Source organism: Lissotriton helveticus, chromosome 5_1, assembly GCF_964261635.1.
Source record: "Lissotriton helveticus chromosome 5_1, aLisHel1.1, whole genome shotgun sequence".
Classification (NCBI taxonomy): Eukaryota; Metazoa; Chordata; class Amphibia; order Caudata; family Salamandridae; genus Lissotriton; species Lissotriton helveticus.
Window position 1 is genome coordinate 1224414265 of NC_136065.1, and position 21012 is coordinate 1224435276.

General features: G+C 41.8%; 1 protein-coding gene across 1 annotated transcript in view; it reads left to right on the top strand.

Moving 5' to 3' along the window:
* Positions 1 to 21012, top strand: part of TACC2 (transforming acidic coiled-coil containing protein 2) — a 393192-nt gene that overhangs the window by 341361 nt on the left and 30819 nt on the right. The window contains exons 16-21 of the mRNA XM_078643946.1: positions 2088 to 2259; positions 2768 to 2908; positions 7843 to 7932; positions 15325 to 15471; positions 18028 to 18104; positions 19193 to 19236. Coding sequence (XP_078500072.1) covers positions 2088 to 2259; positions 2768 to 2908; positions 7843 to 7932; positions 15325 to 15471; positions 18028 to 18104; positions 19193 to 19236 — 671 coding nt within the window. The remainder of the gene's footprint in view (positions 1 to 2087; positions 2260 to 2767; positions 2909 to 7842; positions 7933 to 15324; positions 15472 to 18027; positions 18105 to 19192; positions 19237 to 21012) is intronic.

Genomic DNA, 21012 nt, shown 5'->3' on the forward strand with positions numbered 1-21012 from the left:
GCTGTCTAGGAGGGTTCTAGGAATGAATAGGAGAAGGCTGGCATCCCTAAGTCTCAAGAGGTAGTGCTAAGCTTGTTCTTTGTTCTACATGCTTCTCCTATTCACTTCTGGATCATCCCTACTAATCCCTGTGATTTAATATCACCCTGTCTTTCCTGGGAAGAGAGGGGGCAAGTAATAGTCTCCTGAGCCAAGGATTTGTATTCCGCACTGGAGGTGTTATGAGCGGCAGAATTGGTTTTAAGCCAGTTCTGGCTCAAGTATCCTAAAGTACTTTTCTAAAGTTACTTTGGCACTGAAACGATCAAACATCAGGTTTCATCATTTAATCCGATTTTGAGAATGCATATGTATATAATATATGTACAAGATTAGGCACCCAGCAATGTAAGCATGCAAAGCTAACTTTTGGAGTGATATATTGATATATAAAAATAGGTTTTCCGCATAATGAAGGCACTTTTCATCTACATGCGTTACTGTAATACCACTACTCTGCAAGAGAGCCAGAGTAGTGGTGATCCTGGAGGACATATACTTTTGTCATATATGTACTTGGTTTAAATACATTTTGCAGCCCACATATGCCATCTAACTTCTATACTGGTGGTGCATTTTATTGTGCCATCTACTATGGCCTCAAAGGGAAGTTAAATAGATCAATTGTGTGAAGCTGATTTTACCAATCTAATTTTAGGGTAATAAACATGAGCATAGCATTATAGAACAGAATAGAAGTTTAACAGTACACAGTTTCCCAATGCCAACAGAATTAGGGCCTGAAAAATGGTGTAAAATCTGTGGTGAACATGGAGAAAAGGCATATTTGATACATACATTTATTATATGTTGAAATAAAAAAACGAGCGGCTTTGTGTAGAATTATATGAATATACCTATAGCATATTAAAGTGGGAGAAGACAGACACAACTAGTTAAAAGTGAGAAAGAGGTTTTGCATAATATGGTATTAAAGAGAGTGGAGGCCTCCACAGGGGCACCTGCCTGCCAATCATAGTATGTTCTTAGTTGAGGCACAGTGAGAGACATCTGTCTCCATCTAAACTACTGTGGGTCATTCTATTGTCTGTGTGCTCCAAAGAAGGACTATTGTTAGCTTTAGTCTTTCATAAGACATTGAGTTTAATTGGGAGGAAAACAAGTGAATACAAGCTAAAGAGACATGAAAGCCGAAGAGTTAGTGTAGTGGGATGAGCACCTCCTTTAGGGATCTTTGTAACTTTCAAGTTACAAGATTGTATCTTGGCATGACAATATAGTCTTTCATCCAAAATGAGAATGAAGCATACTACATACTATTAGTTCTGAACACAGCTTTATAAATGACCTTATCTGAAATGTGAATTTTGTGGCATAATAGGTAGGTTAATCCATGGGCCAGTAAAGAGACAGACCGACTTGGTATAAATGTAACCAAATGAGTAAGGAATCAGTTGCTGAACCAGCAATAAAGGAGCAATGGAGTCAGAAATCTGGTAGAAGGAAAAAGAATTCGAATAATGGATGGAGAACAAGTGACGAGAGGGAGCACGAGGAATGAAGCAACTGAGGCAAAACGGTAGACAAGAAACAAATTGAATAAAAAAATAAGCAAGAACAACAGAGGAAACTGGTATGATACTGAGGTAAGATACAACAGTAGTAAAGGGAGGAAGCAAATCGGGAACCAGAATGGAATAAGTCTTCACAGTTGTGACGCAGAGGAGGAGATTTATGAAACAGAAGGGAGAACCAGGGATAAAGAAATAGGGGGGGAGAAAGCAGCCAAGGAGTGGAGGAGAATTTGCAATGTGACCTGTAGAACAATTAATGTAGCCAAGAGGCAGAAAGTAGATAGAATAAATTCACGAAATAAAACACAGATCTGGAGTAAAAGAAAATGATTAGACTTTGGAAATGGATAGGATAACTAGGAATCAGAACAAGAGAGAGGCAAAGACCAAGGAAACAGACCAGAGACATCTGAGGAAATCAAGCAGAAGAATTATGAAACCTCATAGACCTTTCACTTCTCAAATGCTTGCTGTCGCATTGATAATTCTGATCTATTCTCACTGTTCCCATAGGTCGAGCTTCGAAGGGACAGAGTCTCAGCAGTCCTTCGGGTTGAAACTCTCACATCCTGGACCCTGCCTACTTGCCGGTAGCCAGGACCCCAGTGCACATTTATCAGATATGATCAAGCAGAAGGAACTGGACTGCCAGACACCAAGAATCATGTCTAGCATCAGGGAGATGGTAAGAGAAGATTGGATGAGGGAAGGGGGTTAGGGCTCAGTGCAAGGTTGCTCCGCCCTGAGAGCAGAATGAGGTTCAGACTAGAGGCTCTGCAATGGAATAGTAATAACTCTTTCTTTGTTTATGATCTCATACCAGAGTTTTTTTGTTAATCAGTCTAATGAAAAGTTGTTATTGGATAGTCAAAGTGTGACATAAGATGCCTCCGCCCCATCTATGGGAATTCAGAACATCTTTATGCCCTGGGGCTAGACATAAATGCTAAAGATTCTCAAATCTCCTCTATTGTGTGAATTTTCTCCCACCATTCCTGGCCTCCGGAAGGATCCTCAGATCTCCTAGTTGTGTGTCTTTATAGTTGTATATAGGTAACATGGGCTATCTCAGTACTCATTTTGACAGCGGACTCTTACCAACTATTCAGTGACAAATTCTTATTGCGCAATCTCCAGATTATCATATGTGATGAGATCTGCCCCTATAACGATCTCCTCTCCCTCCATTGCAGATTTCTCCAGAGGAGCCCTTCTCTTCTACAGATGCTCTGCTTTCCAGGATTTCCCATCAGACCATGACTTGTGATTCGCTGGATTACTTAGAGCCCGATTTGGCAGAGAAGAACCCTCCAGTGTTTGCCCAAAAACTTCAGGTGAGCTTCAGGAGGTGAAAAACCATAGAACATACAGTCATGCTGGGCAGCCTGTTTGCACCTAGCATGGAGTTGATACAAATGAGTAAATCGATCGGAACAACTGAATATTACTCTGAACACATTCCATTTAATTATTTAATCTTTCAGCACACCTCTGCCTTCACTTAGAGGACCAACCTTATGAAAATTGGTCTTTTGCTTTGTTGCACAGATTACATACTAGCCCAAATAGCTAGTCTAACCACACTCTAATTAGGAACACAAGCAACTCCAGACCAATTTCTGCCTTATTGGGCCTCACCTTTGTGTTGCTACTTGAGTCCCTGTGGTACAACCAACTCTGGACATATTGGGTCCATATGGCCAGAATTCATCTGGGATTGTTTGCGGTTCCACTGAAGGGAGTGTAGCTTGATAGTTATGACTGGACTATCGTTTTCGGGGGAGGGCCAAGACCGATTTGTATGTGTTTCATCCATTTTGTCTGTAAATCCGTTAAGAAGTTATGAAAGTGTTGTGTTCGGTGTAATTAAAAGGGGTTACGATTAATTTTGAGCAGTCCATACATTGCAATTTGTATTTCTCAGACATTTGTTTTCCACACCCAATGACATTTCTCCAGCCCCTTCCTCATTCTCACATTTCTTTCTGCGGGTATAAGAGTTTATGCGCCAGCCCTGTGTAATCTGGGTAAGCCCTCTTAAACCTAGCACCTCACATATTTATGATGTTGTTTTAACGGATGTATGACGTTACAACGCATACTTTTACAACGCATACCGTTACAACGCATTTTTTACAACGCAAAAACTTTTACAACGCATACCATTACAACGCATGATTTTACAACGCAAGTACTTTTACAACGCATGTCATTACAACGTAAGTATTGGTAAGTATATAATATTTTTTTTTTAATTAATTGTAATTAATAAAATTTAATTTAATTGAATTTATTTTTTTTTTTTTTTTACCTTGTACCCCTGTACCCCAAAAACCCAAATTAACCCAGAAACCTAAAAATACCCTGTACCCCAAAACCCCAAAACTGTCCCTAAACCCTAAAAATACCCCTGTACCCCATAAACCCAAAACTGTCCCTGAACCCAAAAAATACCCCTGTACCCAAAAACTGAAAACTGACCCTGAACCCTAAAAATATCCCTTTACCCAAAAATTGAAAATTTTCCCTGAACCCTAAAAATACCCCTGTACCCAAAAACTGAAAACTGACCCTGAACCCTAAAAATACCCCTTTACCCATAAACTGAAAACTGACCCTGAACCCTAAAAATACCCCTTTACCCAAAAACTGAAAACTGACCCTGAACCCTAAAAATACCCCTGTACCCAAAAACTGAAAACTGACCCTGAACCCTATAAATACCCCTTTACCCAAAAACTGAAAACTGACCCTAAACCCTAAAAATACCCCTTTACCCAAAAACTGAAAACTGACCCTGAACCCTAAAAATACCCTTTTACCCAAAAACTGAAAACTGACCCTAAACCCTAAAAATACCCCTTTATCCAAAAACTGAAAACTGACCCTAAACCCTAAAAATACCCCTTTACCCAAAAACTGAAAACTGACCCTGAACCCTAAAAATACCCCTTTACCCATAAACTGAAAACTGACCCTAAACCCTTAAAATACCCCTTTACCAAAAAACTGAAAACGTAAAAAAAAAAAAACATATAAAATATTAAATATAATTATATCCTAGACACCTTGAGAGACGGAGCTGACAAGGGTACCTCCCAGGCCCTGGTATTATTAGATCTGTCGGCCGCTTTCGACACGGTGGACCATAACATCCTTCTCCACCGTGTCGAACAGGCCGGCATCCAGGGCCTGGCGCTGGCCTGGGTGAAATCTTTCCTTATGGGGAGATCCCAGTCCCTCAGCCTAGGTACATTTAGGGCCCCTAGGGAACATCTGCCTTGTGGGGTCCCTCAGGGCTCCTCTCTATCCCCTCTTCTTTTCAATCTCTATCTTCGCCCTCTTCTTTCTTCTTTGAGGCAGTGGGACGTCCGCGTCTTCAATTACGCGGACGACCTACAACTCATTTTCTCTCTAAACTCTCCTTCTTCTATCCCCACTTTCCAGGCAGTCATGTCCCATATCTTCCAGTGGATGTGTCAGAACCAGTTGAAATTGAACCCCGGTAAGACGGAGCTCCTCCTGCCGGGTAAGAGCGCCGTCCACTGGGGTCCACATTTCTGGCCGACAGAGCTTGGCTCTCCTCCCTCTCCGGTAACCTTGGTGAAAAGCCTCGGGGTCACTATTGACGCTGGGCTCTCTCTGGGGCCGCAGGTGGGGACAGTGGTTTCCTCCTGCATGTTCCAACTGCGCAGGATTAGGAAGGTGGCCTACCTTCTTACTCCCGATGCCTTGCTTCAAGTCATCATGGCCCTTGTTCTCTCCCGCCTGGATTTCTCAAATTCCATCTACTACGGCTTGCCCAAATGTTCCATCAATAGGTTGCAAGTCATTCAAAACCAGGCGGCGAGACTGGCCCTCGGGATTCCGAAGTGGCAGTCCGCCAAACCCCTCCTTATCAAGCTACACTGGCTCCCGGTCAGCCTAAGGGCTGCCTTTAAGGTTGGCTGTCTTATTTTCAAATCTCTCTCTGGTTCTTGTCCCGCCTTTCTGAAATCCCTTATCTGCCCCTACTGTCCCTCACGTAACCTTAGATCACTTCACTTACATCTTCTGGTGGTCCCTCCCTTCAAACTCTGTAGATCTGGGGGTCGAAGATTTGCCTTTCTCGGCCCCAAACTTTGGAACTCTCTCCCCCTCTCAGTTAGGACTTCTGGTACTCTCATTCAATTTCGCAAATCATTAAAAACCTGGCTTTTTCCACAATCCCGCTAAATTCCCTCTGTTTCCTCAGCACCCTTTCAGCGCCATGATACCTCCGGTGACAGTGCGCTATACAAAATCCCCTTAACATAACATTATATACTTACCAATACTTACGTTGTAATGGCATGCGTTGTAAAAGTACTAGCGTTGTAAAAACATGCGTTGTAATGGTATGCGTTGTAAAAGTTTTTGCGTTGTAAAAAATGCGTTGTAATGGTAGTGCGTTGTAAAAATTGCGTTGTAAGTGATGTTTACCTGTTTTAACACACTAAGCCCGCCACCCACCTTTTCCTTGTCTACTATAGGACAGTAACTTCATACCTGCCACTCGGAGTAGGAACTTAGGAGCAATACATTTCCATGCAAAACCTTTTTTTGGATGGTGCTCCCCTATAGCTTTCATTGACTGTGATAGGGCTGTGTGCCCTCAATAACCATGGCAAAGAGGGGCGATGGGTATTTGCAGGGGTGCATATCCTGTAATCCACAGAGCCACAGCACAAGTAGAAAATTAACTACACTACTAAATGAACTGCACCTGGAGGAAAGGTGCATGTTTCCAAACCATTTGCCGCTTCAGGGAGGAGTTACCCTGAGAACCCCTTGAATAATAAGACTAGAGGGGGTGCAGTATTGCAGAATGCCCTATAAATCACTCAATTGGTGAAACTCAAAGAAAGGGTCAGTTTCCTCAATTCCCCTGGGAAATCTCTTTAGTAGTGAATCGCTAGCAAGGGAAAGAGTGTTTTCCCTAGTGGGACCTGGGAGGTAGAGGCTTCCTTGACAACACCACTGTGGTTCCCTGTAGCAGTAAGACACAGAAGGGGACTTTTTTGGCTAGAAGAAGAATTGAGTTCTGTGGTCACTGGATCATATGATGTCAAGACAAGTTATTTGTGTTGAATGCTATACTTTACAAATTACATCCTTTATACTTTGAGGGAGTGTGTATGTTGACCATCTTTCTGTACCTATTTGTTGGTCATCTTGTTCCACATTTACTGAGGTCTGAGAATCAATGTTTGACTCTTGGCTTTGTTCAATTTCATGGTTTACAATTAGCAGGGTCTTTGATTTCATGCCTGGGTCTGTGATTAAAAAAAAAATATATATTTCTTTTGCTTGTCTTGTCTTTTAAGGAAGGCCTTTAATTGTGTGCACTTATCTTAGATGCCTCTGATAGAAATATTTTGATACAAAGTGACTTCTTAGAATCAAAACTCTTTGACCACAAGATATTTTCTGTAGGTTGATTGGTGTTAGGAAGTACAAATGTCACGTATTCTGTTGCAGTTGATTGTTTGCAAACAGTGTGCATGAAATGATGAATGTATTTTTTGTGACAGAGTACAAGCATTGGAAATTGACTATTAAAAACATATTTTCTTTAGTTTCTTCTTATGTATGCATGCAGACTTGTGTGGCTTTCCTTGCCTAGCTTACATTGCCAACCTAGCTTCCTATGCCTACACCCATTAGTTACTTTCTTCCTATACACGTATTCCATAGTATCTCACTCACCCATTCTTATACTGTAATTGTTCTCTTGCCCGTATTCTATGACATCCCTTCCCCACTTAATACTCTTTTCCACATATTTTGTGTATTGTTTTCATGTCTCACATGTCAATGTTTTTTCATTCTGTTAAATACTTTTCTTATTGGGGGGGGTTGGGGGGGGTGATGGAACAAAAGGGAGTTTACAAGCCTGGAGATGTCAAGCTTGCATCCACCATTTTGTTTTTGTCTTCGACATGACAGTAACAACAAGAGTCTGGTACTGACTCTGCTCCAGCTCTAACAGCTTTTAGAGACACTGACTTGCCGAGAAAACCTCCCGTTTACATCTATTAAACATTTCCAGAGGACAGCATGGCCCTTAACCCAGTCAGCCAAAGAGGGTCACTAAAATGGTACCAGCTGTCTCTTCCTATGTGGGGGAATTACAGCATAATGATCTCATTTACTGTCCTTGTGATTGTCTTGTTCTTCTTTTCCAGGGAAGGTCTTCCATCTTTAAACCTTTACTTTTCTTACCTCTTTCTTCCATGAACCCTAACAGGAGGAATTAGAGTTTGCTGCAATGAGGATAGAGGCTTTGAAGTTAGCTAGGCACATCTCTCTGTCTGTTCATACCTCCTCTGATGTGCAGGTATAGTGCCTGGGCCTGCGAGTGATGCTATGTTTGTTTGTCTCTGCCTTTGCACTGGTTTATGTGCTGTGTTTCCCTATTTACTTTCCATTGAAAGGCACAGCTGCCATTGGAGCTTCCACATACTTTACAAACTGCAACCGCGTCGGCATTCCTAGGTGTGAAAATGTTGTGTACAATGTACAGCGCTGTGTGTATTGCCCTAACTGTAGACAGTATTTATAGATCATGTCTCCTTCGCCTTTCTATAGGTCTCCTGTAGGTCTGTAAAAGTACATCTGGCCTAACATTTTATCAACCTTGAAGGATCCTTCAAGGTTTCTAGTTAAGAAAAATGTAAGTACAACTTTAATGTGCCATGCTGATGAAATCACAGGCATTGTTCTCTCCCAGGTAGCAGCATGATGTTGATATGATAGATGCTGCTTCTACTGAGATGCGCTGGTTAGGATGACCTGTAAGACACTCCTGGAGGCATGTTGATAACAGCAAAACTATTAATGTTCGATGGGGTGTCATATCAAAGATATTATAAACTAAAAACTGTTCCCTCTATGACAAACAGTACTGATTACATCACAGACATCAGTTCCTAGAAAGGATTCTGTGTCAATAAATTCACAGCATTGATCCCGCTAAAGGGCGCATTGCTGACGCATTGCAAAAAAAGGCCTATGTCACAATTTTTGTAGAACTGCTTCTGTTTGCCTCAGTTCCGTTTTGCTTTAATGCAGTCAGGCAATACTTAACATACCCAGAGCTCAACTTGGACATACCTTGTGTAAGTCAAATACTATTGTGCTAGCTCAAATGTTTTTCCTTAAGGTTTTTTATTTTTTTACAAGTATGAATCAAAAACGTAATGAAAAAGAATAAAATTAAAGGAGAGGATCGCTCCGACATGCAGGTGAACATGAAGCTTCAACCTAGATTTCTTACAAATGTGTCCTGGTATGGTCTTCGGGCTTCAGGTGGTTCCATTCTTGCCAGAAGGCAAATAGGGTTCGGGGATCGGAAGGCAAAAAATTCGGGGAAGGCGGATTTCATCAACATTATTTTTTAGGAGTAAAGCTTTTCGGTGAACAGATTGATTCCATGGTCACTAAAACCTTTTAAAGACCGAAAACATGCTTTTTTGAACAAGGAAAGTCCAATTCTTCTTCTTCCCAGATGTTCATAGGCTGTCAAAGAGAAGAATGCAGTTGCACCCTAAGCAGGATTACTATAAGGTGATCTCCAACAAGCATACTTCTAATCCGGAAAGTCAGCGCTTATGACTATCAAGAAACTTTAAACCCAGCAACCCGGGTGTGAGGCTGCATCCAAGAGTATTTAAACTTCTAGGTTCAGGATGTAACATATGTTTGGGTGCATCAAACACGGTTAAAGTACACTCTTTTGTTCAAATCCTCCAGAGCAGGTTTTCATCCCTTTGCCGGTACTAGTGAGCATGTTTAAAAGCACCTGCCCTTTGGGAGGGAGTACAAGAACAACTTAGAAAAAGCCTCTTCTTCCAGTTCCAAAACCAGATTTGGGGCTGGGAATCTACTCAATCCTTTTTCTGGGGAGAATTCCTCAGAGGGGAAACTTGCAAGTACTAGGCCTCAAATTAGTCAACAAATGAATGTCCAAAATTAATTTCAAAATGGACTGCCTTTAGCGGATTATTCTTTAGGTTCTCCAAGAGAAATTTATGGTGAAGTTGTATTTGTAGGATGCATTTCTCCACATTCCGATTAATCAAGAGCAGCAAAAGTTCCTGCAGTTTCCAATTCGCAATTATTATTTTTCGATTCGATATTGTATTTGGTCTGAAGTCAGCGCAGATGGTGTTCACAAAGGTGTTGGCATCATTACTGACTCTGCTACACAACCAGGGAATAACAATGCATACTTATTTGGATGGTTGGATTATTTATTCTTTCTGGAGTCAGCAGAAAGCAATCATCTTCAGAAGGTGATCACTGTATTGCAAGATCATGGGTTTCTTATAAACTGGAAAAAATAAAACTGGTTGCATCTCAGGAAAGGGAATTCATCAGAGCACGGCTTGACAGATGTGGGAATGGTTCTCTTTCTAGAAGCAAGGAAACTGAAGATTCAGGCTCAGACCTCATCGTTGCAGAGCCAAAAAAAGGCTGCAGGTTCAGGGAGAATCAGCAGCAACACTGTTCATCATCCCCTGGGCAGGATTTCAACTGGAATTATTTGTACACCACCTATTGAACAAGGAACTTGGGCACTCTTCTCCCAATGTCGCAGAGAGTAGTTAATGAACTGAACTGAAGGCTTGACCATTTGCCTCTAGGAGCCGGGACAGCTTTGAGTATTCTCCAACCCAAAGTAATCACAATGAATGCAAGTGAGTATTGATGGGAAGAAACTTTTGACAACCAGGAGATTCATGGTTAATGGTCCACTTAGATGATAAAGCCTTCCTTCCAGTGTGGATCTGAAGAGACAAATTAACAACAAGATCCTATCCGAACTGATGTGGGTGTAGGGGTCATGCTGAAGACTTGACAAACAGTTGAGCTAATCTTCAGTTGGGGGTGAAAAACGTTGTATCTCTTACTGCAGTTTATAGCAAAGGCAAGAAGAATGTGATGGTGGACTGACTCAGCAGAGTGTTTCCTTCATCTTAGAATCTTGGTCTGGTTCAGGAGAATATCCACGAGTTGGTGTTGTCCGGTAGCAGATCAATTTGTGACGAGTGAGAATTGATTATGCCAGAGTTTCATCTCCCGGCATAGGGGGAAAGAGGCCTGTGCAATAGATTCTCTTTCTTGCCCATCTCCCCAGGCTTTTCTCCATTTTGGCCTGCTTGTCTTGGTTCTATCTTCTTCGTCAGATGGAAAGGGATCAAGAGTGATTCTTCTGATTTCTCCTCTTCCTAGTCTAAATCACTTTCTAAATATGATATCCCTGACCAAACTGAGATTGTTGGCCTTTAATTTGATAGGTTATATTTACAGAAAAGAGGTGTATCAAGAAGCCAAGGTTCTAGAAAGGGGTCTACTTTTTATTCCTATGTGTATAATTGGGAATCTTCTAGGGAGTGGTGTATCCCCAATAATCTTGAACCTGTATTTTGTGATGGAGTGAATGTACTTTCTTTTGTTCAGGATGGTTTTGACTTGCCCAATCTTCTTCCGCTAAGAACCTTCAATGGGCAGCCATTATGACATTCCGAAAAATGCCGGAGGAATAGAATCCTTAGACTCTGTCTTCAGGCTCCAGAAGAGTATTGCCATTTTAGACCTCTAGTTAGAGAAGTGGCTTCAGACAGGAATTTGCAACTAGACCTGGAGTTGTTATAAGGACTTCCCTTTGAATTTCGGAAGTTGGTTAAACTTCGGTATTTGACAAGGACGTTTGTTTTTTTGGTTGCCATCACCTCTGTCCATAGGGTTGGAGAGTTAAGATCTCTTATGGATCCCTTATTAGACTATTTTTCCTGATAGGTTAGTACTTAATATTGGTCCTAACTTTAGGTCTAAAGTGAATTCTCCCTTTCATGAAGGTCAAGAGGTGATCTTGCTGCAGCTGGTTGCAGACTTTTATCTGATCAGACTTCTGTCCATCCCTTGAACCTCAGAAGAGCAGCTCCCTGAGTTGATGGGTTCTGTCTTCTATTGCTTTGAATTATGGTGAGAAAGGATGTCCCTGTCCTTGAAGAATACAGGTTAAGTCTACCCGGGCGGGGCATCTTCTTGAGCAGAGGTTCAGGGAGCATTGCTTTTTGGAAATTGGTAGGGCATCAACTTGGGCCTTGCCATGAACTTTGGTTCTACTTTACAGAATCTATTGTTGGGGGTTTGGATTATGGTGATTTTTGTTCCAAAGTTCTTTCAGTAGCACTGAACTAGAAGTTCGGGGGTGGGAGGACACTGCATTAAACTTTTCACAGTTGCATTTGTGAAGTTTCTGATATGATTTGTTATGGTGTGGAGGCTGGTAGGTGTCGCAGATGACCCTCATAGTTTTAGCATTTCTCATGTGTTTAGGAATGTAACAAGGAAGATGATTATGAGGTAATTTACTTTCCCGTAATTCCGTTACTCCGGGTTAATTCTTCCTCATTACAATAATTGGTTCCTGCCAAGTCTCCCATTCGGAAGGATATTTTGCGGGCCAGGTCTTTTTTGGGATATCTTGTTATAAACAAGAAGAAGAATTGGTGGCAGCTCCTTTATAAGGGAGTGGGGAGTTCTGATTTTTAAATCGAAACTAATGAGAGACTAGTAGATAGGGGTCTTTGGGAGAAAGTGACCTCATACGCTTAACACGGTAAAGAAGAATAAACTCAGAGCAATGAAACTACTGGTAATTAATTATAGCATTGCATGTTCTTTGGAGATACGGCTATATGGTACAGACATTGTTGATTACAGGTTTTGTGGAATGGCTGCACATTCAACGTTAATCCTAGTGCAGATTTTGCCTGATAAATTGGAGCTAAATCTGCGTTAAGGAAAAGAGCTTCACCAACTCCAATTGTACAAGTTATCCTTCCTCACTACATTATTTTGGAATGGGGTGGTGAAAAACTTCAAGGTGTGGTGTTATCAGGATTTAAACTGAGGCAGAATTACTAGCTGGTATATCAAGCGATCAACCTAAACCATGGCACTCCCTCTGGCCTACATTCCATTGTTTTTAACTCCCTTGTATCGTTACTGAAAGGGACCCACCTTAAGTAAATTAATCTTGGCCAAGCCCCAAAGGGAATAGTGCAGCTCAAACTGCTAGGCATCTAAGGGACTGTGACCTAGCAGTTGGGGCTGGACTTTCTTTGTTGAGTATAATCAAGACTGATTTACATTTTGCTATTCCTTTTGTGAAGTAGCTCAGAAAAGACAAAAAATGATAGAACAGAATGCATCCATTGACCGGTCTCACCATCACAGTATAACTGAGCCCCAACAGCAGGATGAATAAGTCTGCTGCACAGACGAGTTCTTGCAAAGGAAAAGATAACATTTTACAGTGTAGGTGAAACAGCTATATGTAGAGTGCGCATCCTATAAGCTTACTCCAGACTCAGCCATGATCATACGAAACAGGGGTGATCGCTGGCGGGAGGGGACTGCTCCCTGAGGTAACCAAAACATGCTCTTCGAGCACAGTTTAATTCACACCCTAACCTGGACCCAAACATGTAGCAAAGATGTGGTTCTGGACAGACCAATACAGCTAATAGGGTGACTGAGTGAATATGCAGTGGTCTCAGCAGGATATGGCGGTACGCTGTAAAAAAAGAAAAAAAAAAGTTCATGTAGCCAAGGTAGGATTTTCAGTACAGAGTAAAGTATGTCCTAGTCTAGCACACCCAGATCAGGCTCCTGATTGCTATACAAGCAAAATCCACCAATCACGAGCGAGTTAGCTGTAATTCATTCCTGTGCCATCATAGACCAAGTCTGCAGCTATCTGCAGTCCTAATGTAGTTTACATTAGTTTCCCTGGCACACGAGGCGTCATTGTCTGCCATAACAATACAGATTTCATACTGGAGGCTAAAGTAACTCTATGGTCTCAGTTACAAGAACAGTCCACACTAAATCGGCTTTACTCTCGCACTCAGACAGAATTTTACTTTGACATGTCGAAATTACTTACCTCAACTGCCTAAGGAAAAACAGTATCAAAATGTGCACAAAATAAATTGTTGCCACTATTCCTTAACTAAATAAAATATCTTGTTTTGAATCACATTTTCTCTTACATGTTGTGCCCCATCAAATACACTAACATGAAGTATTGTAAATCATCCTTAAGTACTTGTCTTACAAATGAGTGCAACCTACATAAGACAGGTGACTTGCATTTTTGTCTCCTGAATTGTTCTCCCATCCTCCTCATAAAAGATGTGAGCTTACTTTGCAAGTGAAATGCACTTTGCACTGCGTAGCATGCTGTACTAACAGGTATCACTCTTAGTCTGTATCATTTTCCCTTTTATCTGGTGCAGATACACATTATTACCAGGTCAGTGGGCACTGGAAATGACATGCCTGACTACTGATTAATATTCAGAAGTATCACATGGCATTCCTACAGTCTGGGTGGTGAGAATTCCTCATTTACAATCACTGTCTTTTGGCATCAGACAGATCCTGTTCTCCAAAAAGAAAATACTTCACTTGCTATGCCTGACCGAGTATGTGAAATGCTTAATTGCAACGTAACAGTTATACTATATGGTGTAAAGTGTAGAATGTCTCAAGACAAGGAGATAGGCTGACAGCAAGTTAAGAGCAGAGCACTGCATATTCTTCCATGAAGCCGCAGTATCTGAGGAGAACGGTCAATGCCTCAACTTCACCTGACGTAGCGGTGTTCAGGTAAAAGGTGAGATACATTAGCCCCATCTGAATTGCTGCACAATGGTGAGTTGTGACTTTCTAATCATTTCAGAGACTCACTGTGTCTATGGTATGATGTAACATTTGAAGTCGCGAGGCCCATAACAGTGTGTGGAATCTTGTACCTTTATCTGAGATGAAATTGTTTGGTTAGAGGTGGGGAATGTCTTAACCCCTTCTGATAATTCCTGGTCTGTGGTGCTTTAAACATTCGATACTCATCTGAGGTTGCTGTGTCCAAGATTTGTGTGGAATGCCCTAGCTATATCTGAAGCTACTCTGCAGCTGTGGATCATGGAATGAGCTGATCTCATTGTTCTGTGGTGTTGCTGTACTTCCACATTAGGTTACTGTGTATATGATGAAGAGTGGAATGTTGGTGCCATTCCGAACATAGATATCTTTGGTTAGGAGCATGAAATGTCTTGACCCCACCTGAGGACTCTGGGTTCAGTGTAGAGTAAGGAATGTTAAAAAGCCTCATTTTTGCAAATCTATCAAAAAGCGTGGAATGCTTAAACCACACCTGGGGTACCAATTTGGGGTAAGGGAGAATGCACTAGTCTCTCCAAATGCCCCATTCCCAGGGCTGAGAGTGGAGAGCTCTTACCCTACTCCGAGATCTTTGCCCTGGGTGAAGTAGCAAATGCTCTAACTTCACCAGAGGAAGCGCCGTCTGCTGTGGCTAGTGAAATGCTTTAGTGAAACCCAGTGTTGCTGTTCCCATGTGGAATGCCTTACCCGTTCCAGGGTTGTTGTGTCCTTGTACAAGAATAGAATGCTCAAACTGACCTGAACTTACTGCTGGATTGGACTGTGTATTGCTCTAAATGCTCCTAAGACCGCCGTGTCCACAGTGCAAGGTGAAAACCCTGAAACCTACCTAGATGGGGGTAATGCCTGCAATGCAGTGTTCAATTCTTTAACGTAGAGCGTGCTGTGCTGTGTCCTAACTGCCTAGCTCGCCTTGAGGTGACACTTCCGAGCAGCATTAATATTCTCCTGTCTTTTTTTTTTCTGCCAGCAGCAGGATTCTGTAGCACCTGAAGGAGGACCTCTGTCCAGGAGCAGCCCCTACTCCAGATCCACCCCCCTGGAAGCTGAGGACATGAAGCACCATCCCTACCCTCCAAAAGGGCTGGATTCAGCACTGCTGGAAGCCAGAAAAGAGGTAATCTCGCATGCCAGGAATTGCTGCCACACCGGTAAATGCAAGCATCCCACGGATCGCGATTACACCAGGCAATGCAACCACATCAGACATATTTCTGAAGCCACAATTCAAGTTGAAAAAAGTTGCTTTACCGCAAAATTCATGCCCCGATTGGTAATAATTTGGCTTTGTTAACTGCCTTTGGTCACTTAACTTTTTTTTAAATTCTTCTTGCTATGCCACAGTTCACTTTTCCCACTGAAGCCGTCCACTTCCTCCGCTGGACGCTGACCACTTGCACCACAGCTTTGAGTAATCTACATTCCTCAGGAGTTGTGCACAGTGTTCGCCCAGAGCATATATTGAAAAAGTGGAGTAAAATAGAACAATAGCCTATGCTTGGCAGTAAAGGACATACCCAATTACGACACAGCAGGCCACTCATACCACTTGGTACCGTGCTACTGCGCCTTCTGGACACCTCGTTTTGTCTTAGGGAAAGTTGCACTGCTTTTGCAAACTATGTACCTTTGCTGTGTCTAAGAACATTTTACACTGTTGTCTGCACCGAATTCATCAACATTATAGAAGCTATGGCTTGACTGCTTCATTTTTACACCTTGAAAATCGTGATAGTAAGCAGGCGTGCTGCTGCTGCTGACAGCTTACCCACAATACTGTGATCTTCTCCATTCGGCTTCATTTATTTCAGCCTTTTCTTTTAGTTTCTGACAAGAACTTGCTAAAATGAGTAGAGAAGGGTAGTAAGGATTTCTGGAGTCTGTTAGCGACTATCAGCAGCAGCAGCAGCGCCTCTTCCAGCTCTCATCTTCATTCAGTGGCCTTGACTACACCCTGATCACGCCGCCATCAGAGGATAAGCTCTTGAGATCAGTGTGCTGGACTAAAAGCACAGCAGCTCTTAACAAGCTACAGGCCCGGGAAAGGCTGAGTGACTAAATCCCTCTCTGAGCCACACTAACCCAGAGGCGATCTGGATGTACAGATACTGCCCATGCACGCTCCATGCCCTTGTTTCAACTGTAAGGATTAGAAATGCTTGATATGGGTTTAAAGTTACTCCATTATGTACAAAGGGTGTATTGTTTTTATTAATGGTACTTCTGCTTACAAAGATCTTAGAAAAAAACGCCCAAATAGGAAACACACATGTAAACAGATCCTATAGTACAAACCTGAGATAGGGGACTTATTTGGCAGTGCAAGCTAGAAACAAGTATGTGTTAGCCTAGACATTATACGTTTAAATTACCTTACTTGAAGAGTTCATGAAGGCTTGTCGGCTTCCTCTGATGAGTTTTGCAAAGGCTGAAGAAACTAGTTTGTTTCCTAAAAGCATGCAGAATGTGCCATGGTCTCCCCTCTGCTTGCCACTCGCATGATCATGGGAGTTAAAGTGTGAACAATATCGTTCATACAATTACAGGAAGGAGACTAAACAGTAGCAGAGAATAGCAATTATTTGCAGAGTGATATTTAGAAATGTCAGGTCGATGAAGAGGGTGACCACGAACGAATGGTCAACCATGCAAATACTGAGATGACCTGCTCCATCCATGCAGCCCTCCACTCATACGGGCAATATTCCAAGGATTCATTGTTATGACCATAGGAAAAATGAAAATAACATGTAGTAAGGAGGTATTCCCATCATTAATACCACTACTAACCCATAGCAGCTATTTCAGATGGACTTCTTGGTAAAGAGCAAACTATAAATGCTTAAGGAATCTTGAGAAGGCATGGCCAGTGAAAGTGTCATGCACTGCTCGAAAGGGAAATATGTATAAGGGTAGAGCAGGCTTCTCCAACGAGTAACTCATGAGCTACTTATAGCTCTCTCCACCTACATGTAAGTAGCTCTCCTGTGTGCAGTCCACCCTACTAAATTTGTTTGGTTGAATTAATATATGTTGACTAAAATTCAATAGTGTGAAGTTGAGACAAAAATGTGTTAATTTTCAGACCTCATTAATTCCAATATATATTTAAAGCTGATATTTCAGTGATAAATCAAGTGACACTGGGTGGTCTTATTATTAATATTATGAACTTGGTACCAGAGGCATGGCCACTCTGGCTGTTATGTATTCGCCATATAGAGGCATTCTAAAATGACAAAGCCTTTTTTTACACTACAGCTGGCAACCCTGCCTGATGCACTGTGGAGATCACTGCTAGTAATTTTGCCTATAGTGACCAGTAATGTAATCTTGTCTGATATGGTCTCCATTACAACACTAATAATATTAGTAGCAAGGTATAGTTTGTATTGCTCTTATTGCTTAAAAAGGTTGGAGACCCCTAGGGTAGAGAGTATGATTTTCCAACATAAGGAAAAAATTGAGGCAAATAGGGTAATCATACAGGAGTGATGTATAAATGTGCCAGCCAGCAGTGAAGGTGATGAAGAAGGAAATGGGATAGTTAATATGTTACCCACATTTGAGGCAAGTGACACAGGTGCGGGATGGTCAGAGGGCATGCCAGCTGGACCAGTCGGAGCTTAAGGCCTCCATCCTTACCATTTACATCCTCCACTTGTTCCTTCAGATCGAACAAAAAGAGCAGGAAGTGTGCGAGTGGAAGGAGAAGTACGAGAAGAGCCGACGGGAAGTGGTAGAAATGAGGTGAGTGCAGCACTTTAGTAGGGGATCTGCAAGAGTGGATAAGAGCATAGGTTTCTGGCTTATCAGTGTGTAAGATGTGGGGGGGCCATGAAGGAGCTTTATATTATTGATATGATGGGGGCTCCTGGAGTTTGAATTGGGTGTAAAGGGGCTGCAGTACCTGGTGTGAATTAAAAGCTCATATCCTGTGATCTGCAGCTTACGATTTTGAACAATCCTACCATCCATTCTACAGAGGCTGGTAGACTGAGTATCAGTAAACTGATAATCGTAACAAATGTTATCCACAGCACTTAAAAATGCCTCAGGTGCAAAGTGAAAAACAGGTTACTAAGAGAATGCTGCATATAAGAGCGTCAACTGGATCCAAGAATGCCAAAGCTGCGATAGTTTAAATTTTGGACATTATCAAATTCAAGGGTGAGTGCGGGTGGAGTGGCTTTAAGAGTATGAACTGTAGGCACGGCTGTGTTGCGTCCATGGAGGCTGCCGATGTGGATGCCAAGTGTAGTAGTTAATGCAAGTGTTTGTTATGTGTATGTGAGACTGCAGGAGCCTATGCTGTGTGGTGGAGGAGTCTCTGGTTTGGATATCTTGACCTCTCCTTTAGATCTCCTGTGCTCCAGGATAGATTTCTGGGCCCCGACTCATGGAGAGGTTGTTGTGTGATCTCTTGTGCATCTACAAAGGAAACATCCTTGATAATCAAGTGGGGTTCCTATGTAATTCCCTAGCCTCTCTTTGTTAACCCCATTGCTCTCTGTGTGAGCTCCTGAATCCCTCCTGATGTCATGAGTGTTGTAATATGTGGACCACTATATGTTTCCTTGGGCCCGGTACAATCCCCTCAGCTGCTTGTGTGTAGTGATCTGGGTTCTCTGTGTGATCTCACAATGTATGTTTGCTAGGCTCTTGTTGAATCTCCAGTGATTTCGTTGGCTGCATGTGTGACCATTGGCAGTCTTTTGACCTGCAAAGTGCTTAGTTCTTTCTTTGGTCCTGTATGAAGAAAGTATTTATTAACTGTGGTTCTCCTTCGCATACTTTATTCTGGCAATTTACAGTTTATTTTTGCACTTCTTTTCTAGGAAAATAGTTGCGGAATATGAGAAAACGATTGCACAGATGATAGGTGAGTGTCCTTCGTAGGATTTTCTCTCTGCATACATCCCCAGTCAATAGAGCTTCATGAGGTCATGATAACCATATAGAGAGACATGTCACTCTGCTTCCAACTTGGAGACTGGCCATATTGAGTAATTCCCCATTTGTTACACCAGACTATTTATTATAATTGATCATACGTTTCAAATTTCCCCAAGTTTGCCAATGCAGTTTCAATTCTGTTCAACATAATTTGGAGAACAGTGCCGTCGATGTGATTTATAATTTTGATTTATGTGTCTCTATTTGCTACAACTCATTTAAAAGACATTAAAACTGCTTTTAATCTGCTGAATCACATGAGCAGCTCGGCACTAGTTTGTCATCCACCAATACAGTAAGATACAATTTAGACACCACTTACACATCTGTCTTTATATTTTATACTGTGACAGATTAGGTGCAAGATTTTCTACTCATCCAAGTTCATCTCGATACCATTAGCTCGCGCAGGCTTTTCAGTCCTTCTGAATCTTTTTTGTACTATTTTTTGCTTTTATTCGATCTGTATACAGCCGCCAATTGAGTAGCTTAAACAATTTCATACTAATCACACAAAAGGTAATAAGAGGAATGTTTGCTAAAAATTAAAGAACCTGTTTCAACTGGAGTTGCCATCTTGCAATGGATGACTATTTACTTCATAGTATGTTCATGTAATACTTTATAAAGCAGATTTAAAATTGAATTAATTAAAAAATGATAAATTGTGGGATTCACTGCCAGATAGTAGGGAAGAGAGTAAGAGTGGTAAAAACGAGAAAATGCATATGGGAGAAGATTTTATTTTTGTGTGCAGCTGTGGTGAGCACGTTTTTGGTTAGACTTAGCAGCGTACTAACTAAATTTACCTGCATGAGCTTGAGGCTGACAATTAACTTTTTTCTTGCAGTAATCTTGGACTCATACATTTTTGGCCGTGTCTGCTAGGCCTCTGAACTTCTATGAGTTATCTTGACTGGTGTGAAGATTATAGTAATCCCCTCATATGGTCCTTATAGTTGTGTTAGAGCTCCTGTTCTTTTGTTTCTTACCTACTCTTCTTTCCTACACTTAAATTATGGAAGTCGTCCGAGTTAGTTTCCAGGCTCTGATATGCATAGTATAAGTATCCATACAAATTGATACAAGTTCCCAAAAACATTCTAATATCAGCATGATACTATTGAGAGGCGCATTAAGGGATGAATCTGTGGTCCAAATGTGTCACTATATTCTATTGTGTGGCTTTTTCACTTTGTGTTACATATACAGTGTCCTGCCTTCTCCCACACAACTGTCTACCCCATCCTTCGATGGTCTATGTTCATTCACTTCTCTCATGTTACTCTGATTTCCCTTCAACCCATGTTCGATATTACAGTGGTCTACATCACAGAACTTGACGTTTTGTTAATTGCTGAGCATTTTGCATCTCAAGGCTGCATAAACCTCCACTGTCTTCTGTTATCATCTTCGTTAACTGCTGCTACTTTTTCTCGCTAACTGCTACTGTCTGTCTTTCCCTTTCGCTGCTGAACGGAAAGGAAACCCTGGTAAGTCAAAATGAGCTGCTGCAGTTGTTGGCAACATTGCCTATTCATGTGGAGGGGCTGTGCCAAGCAGGCCTTTTAGTGATGTGGCAGTCAAGCAAGGCTGACCAGTGGCCTTGTAACTTAATGAGAGGCAGAGGCAAGAGTTCTGAAAATATTGAGAATGTCACCACTCTTCATCCCCACACCTCTCTTTCTGCAACATCCAACTC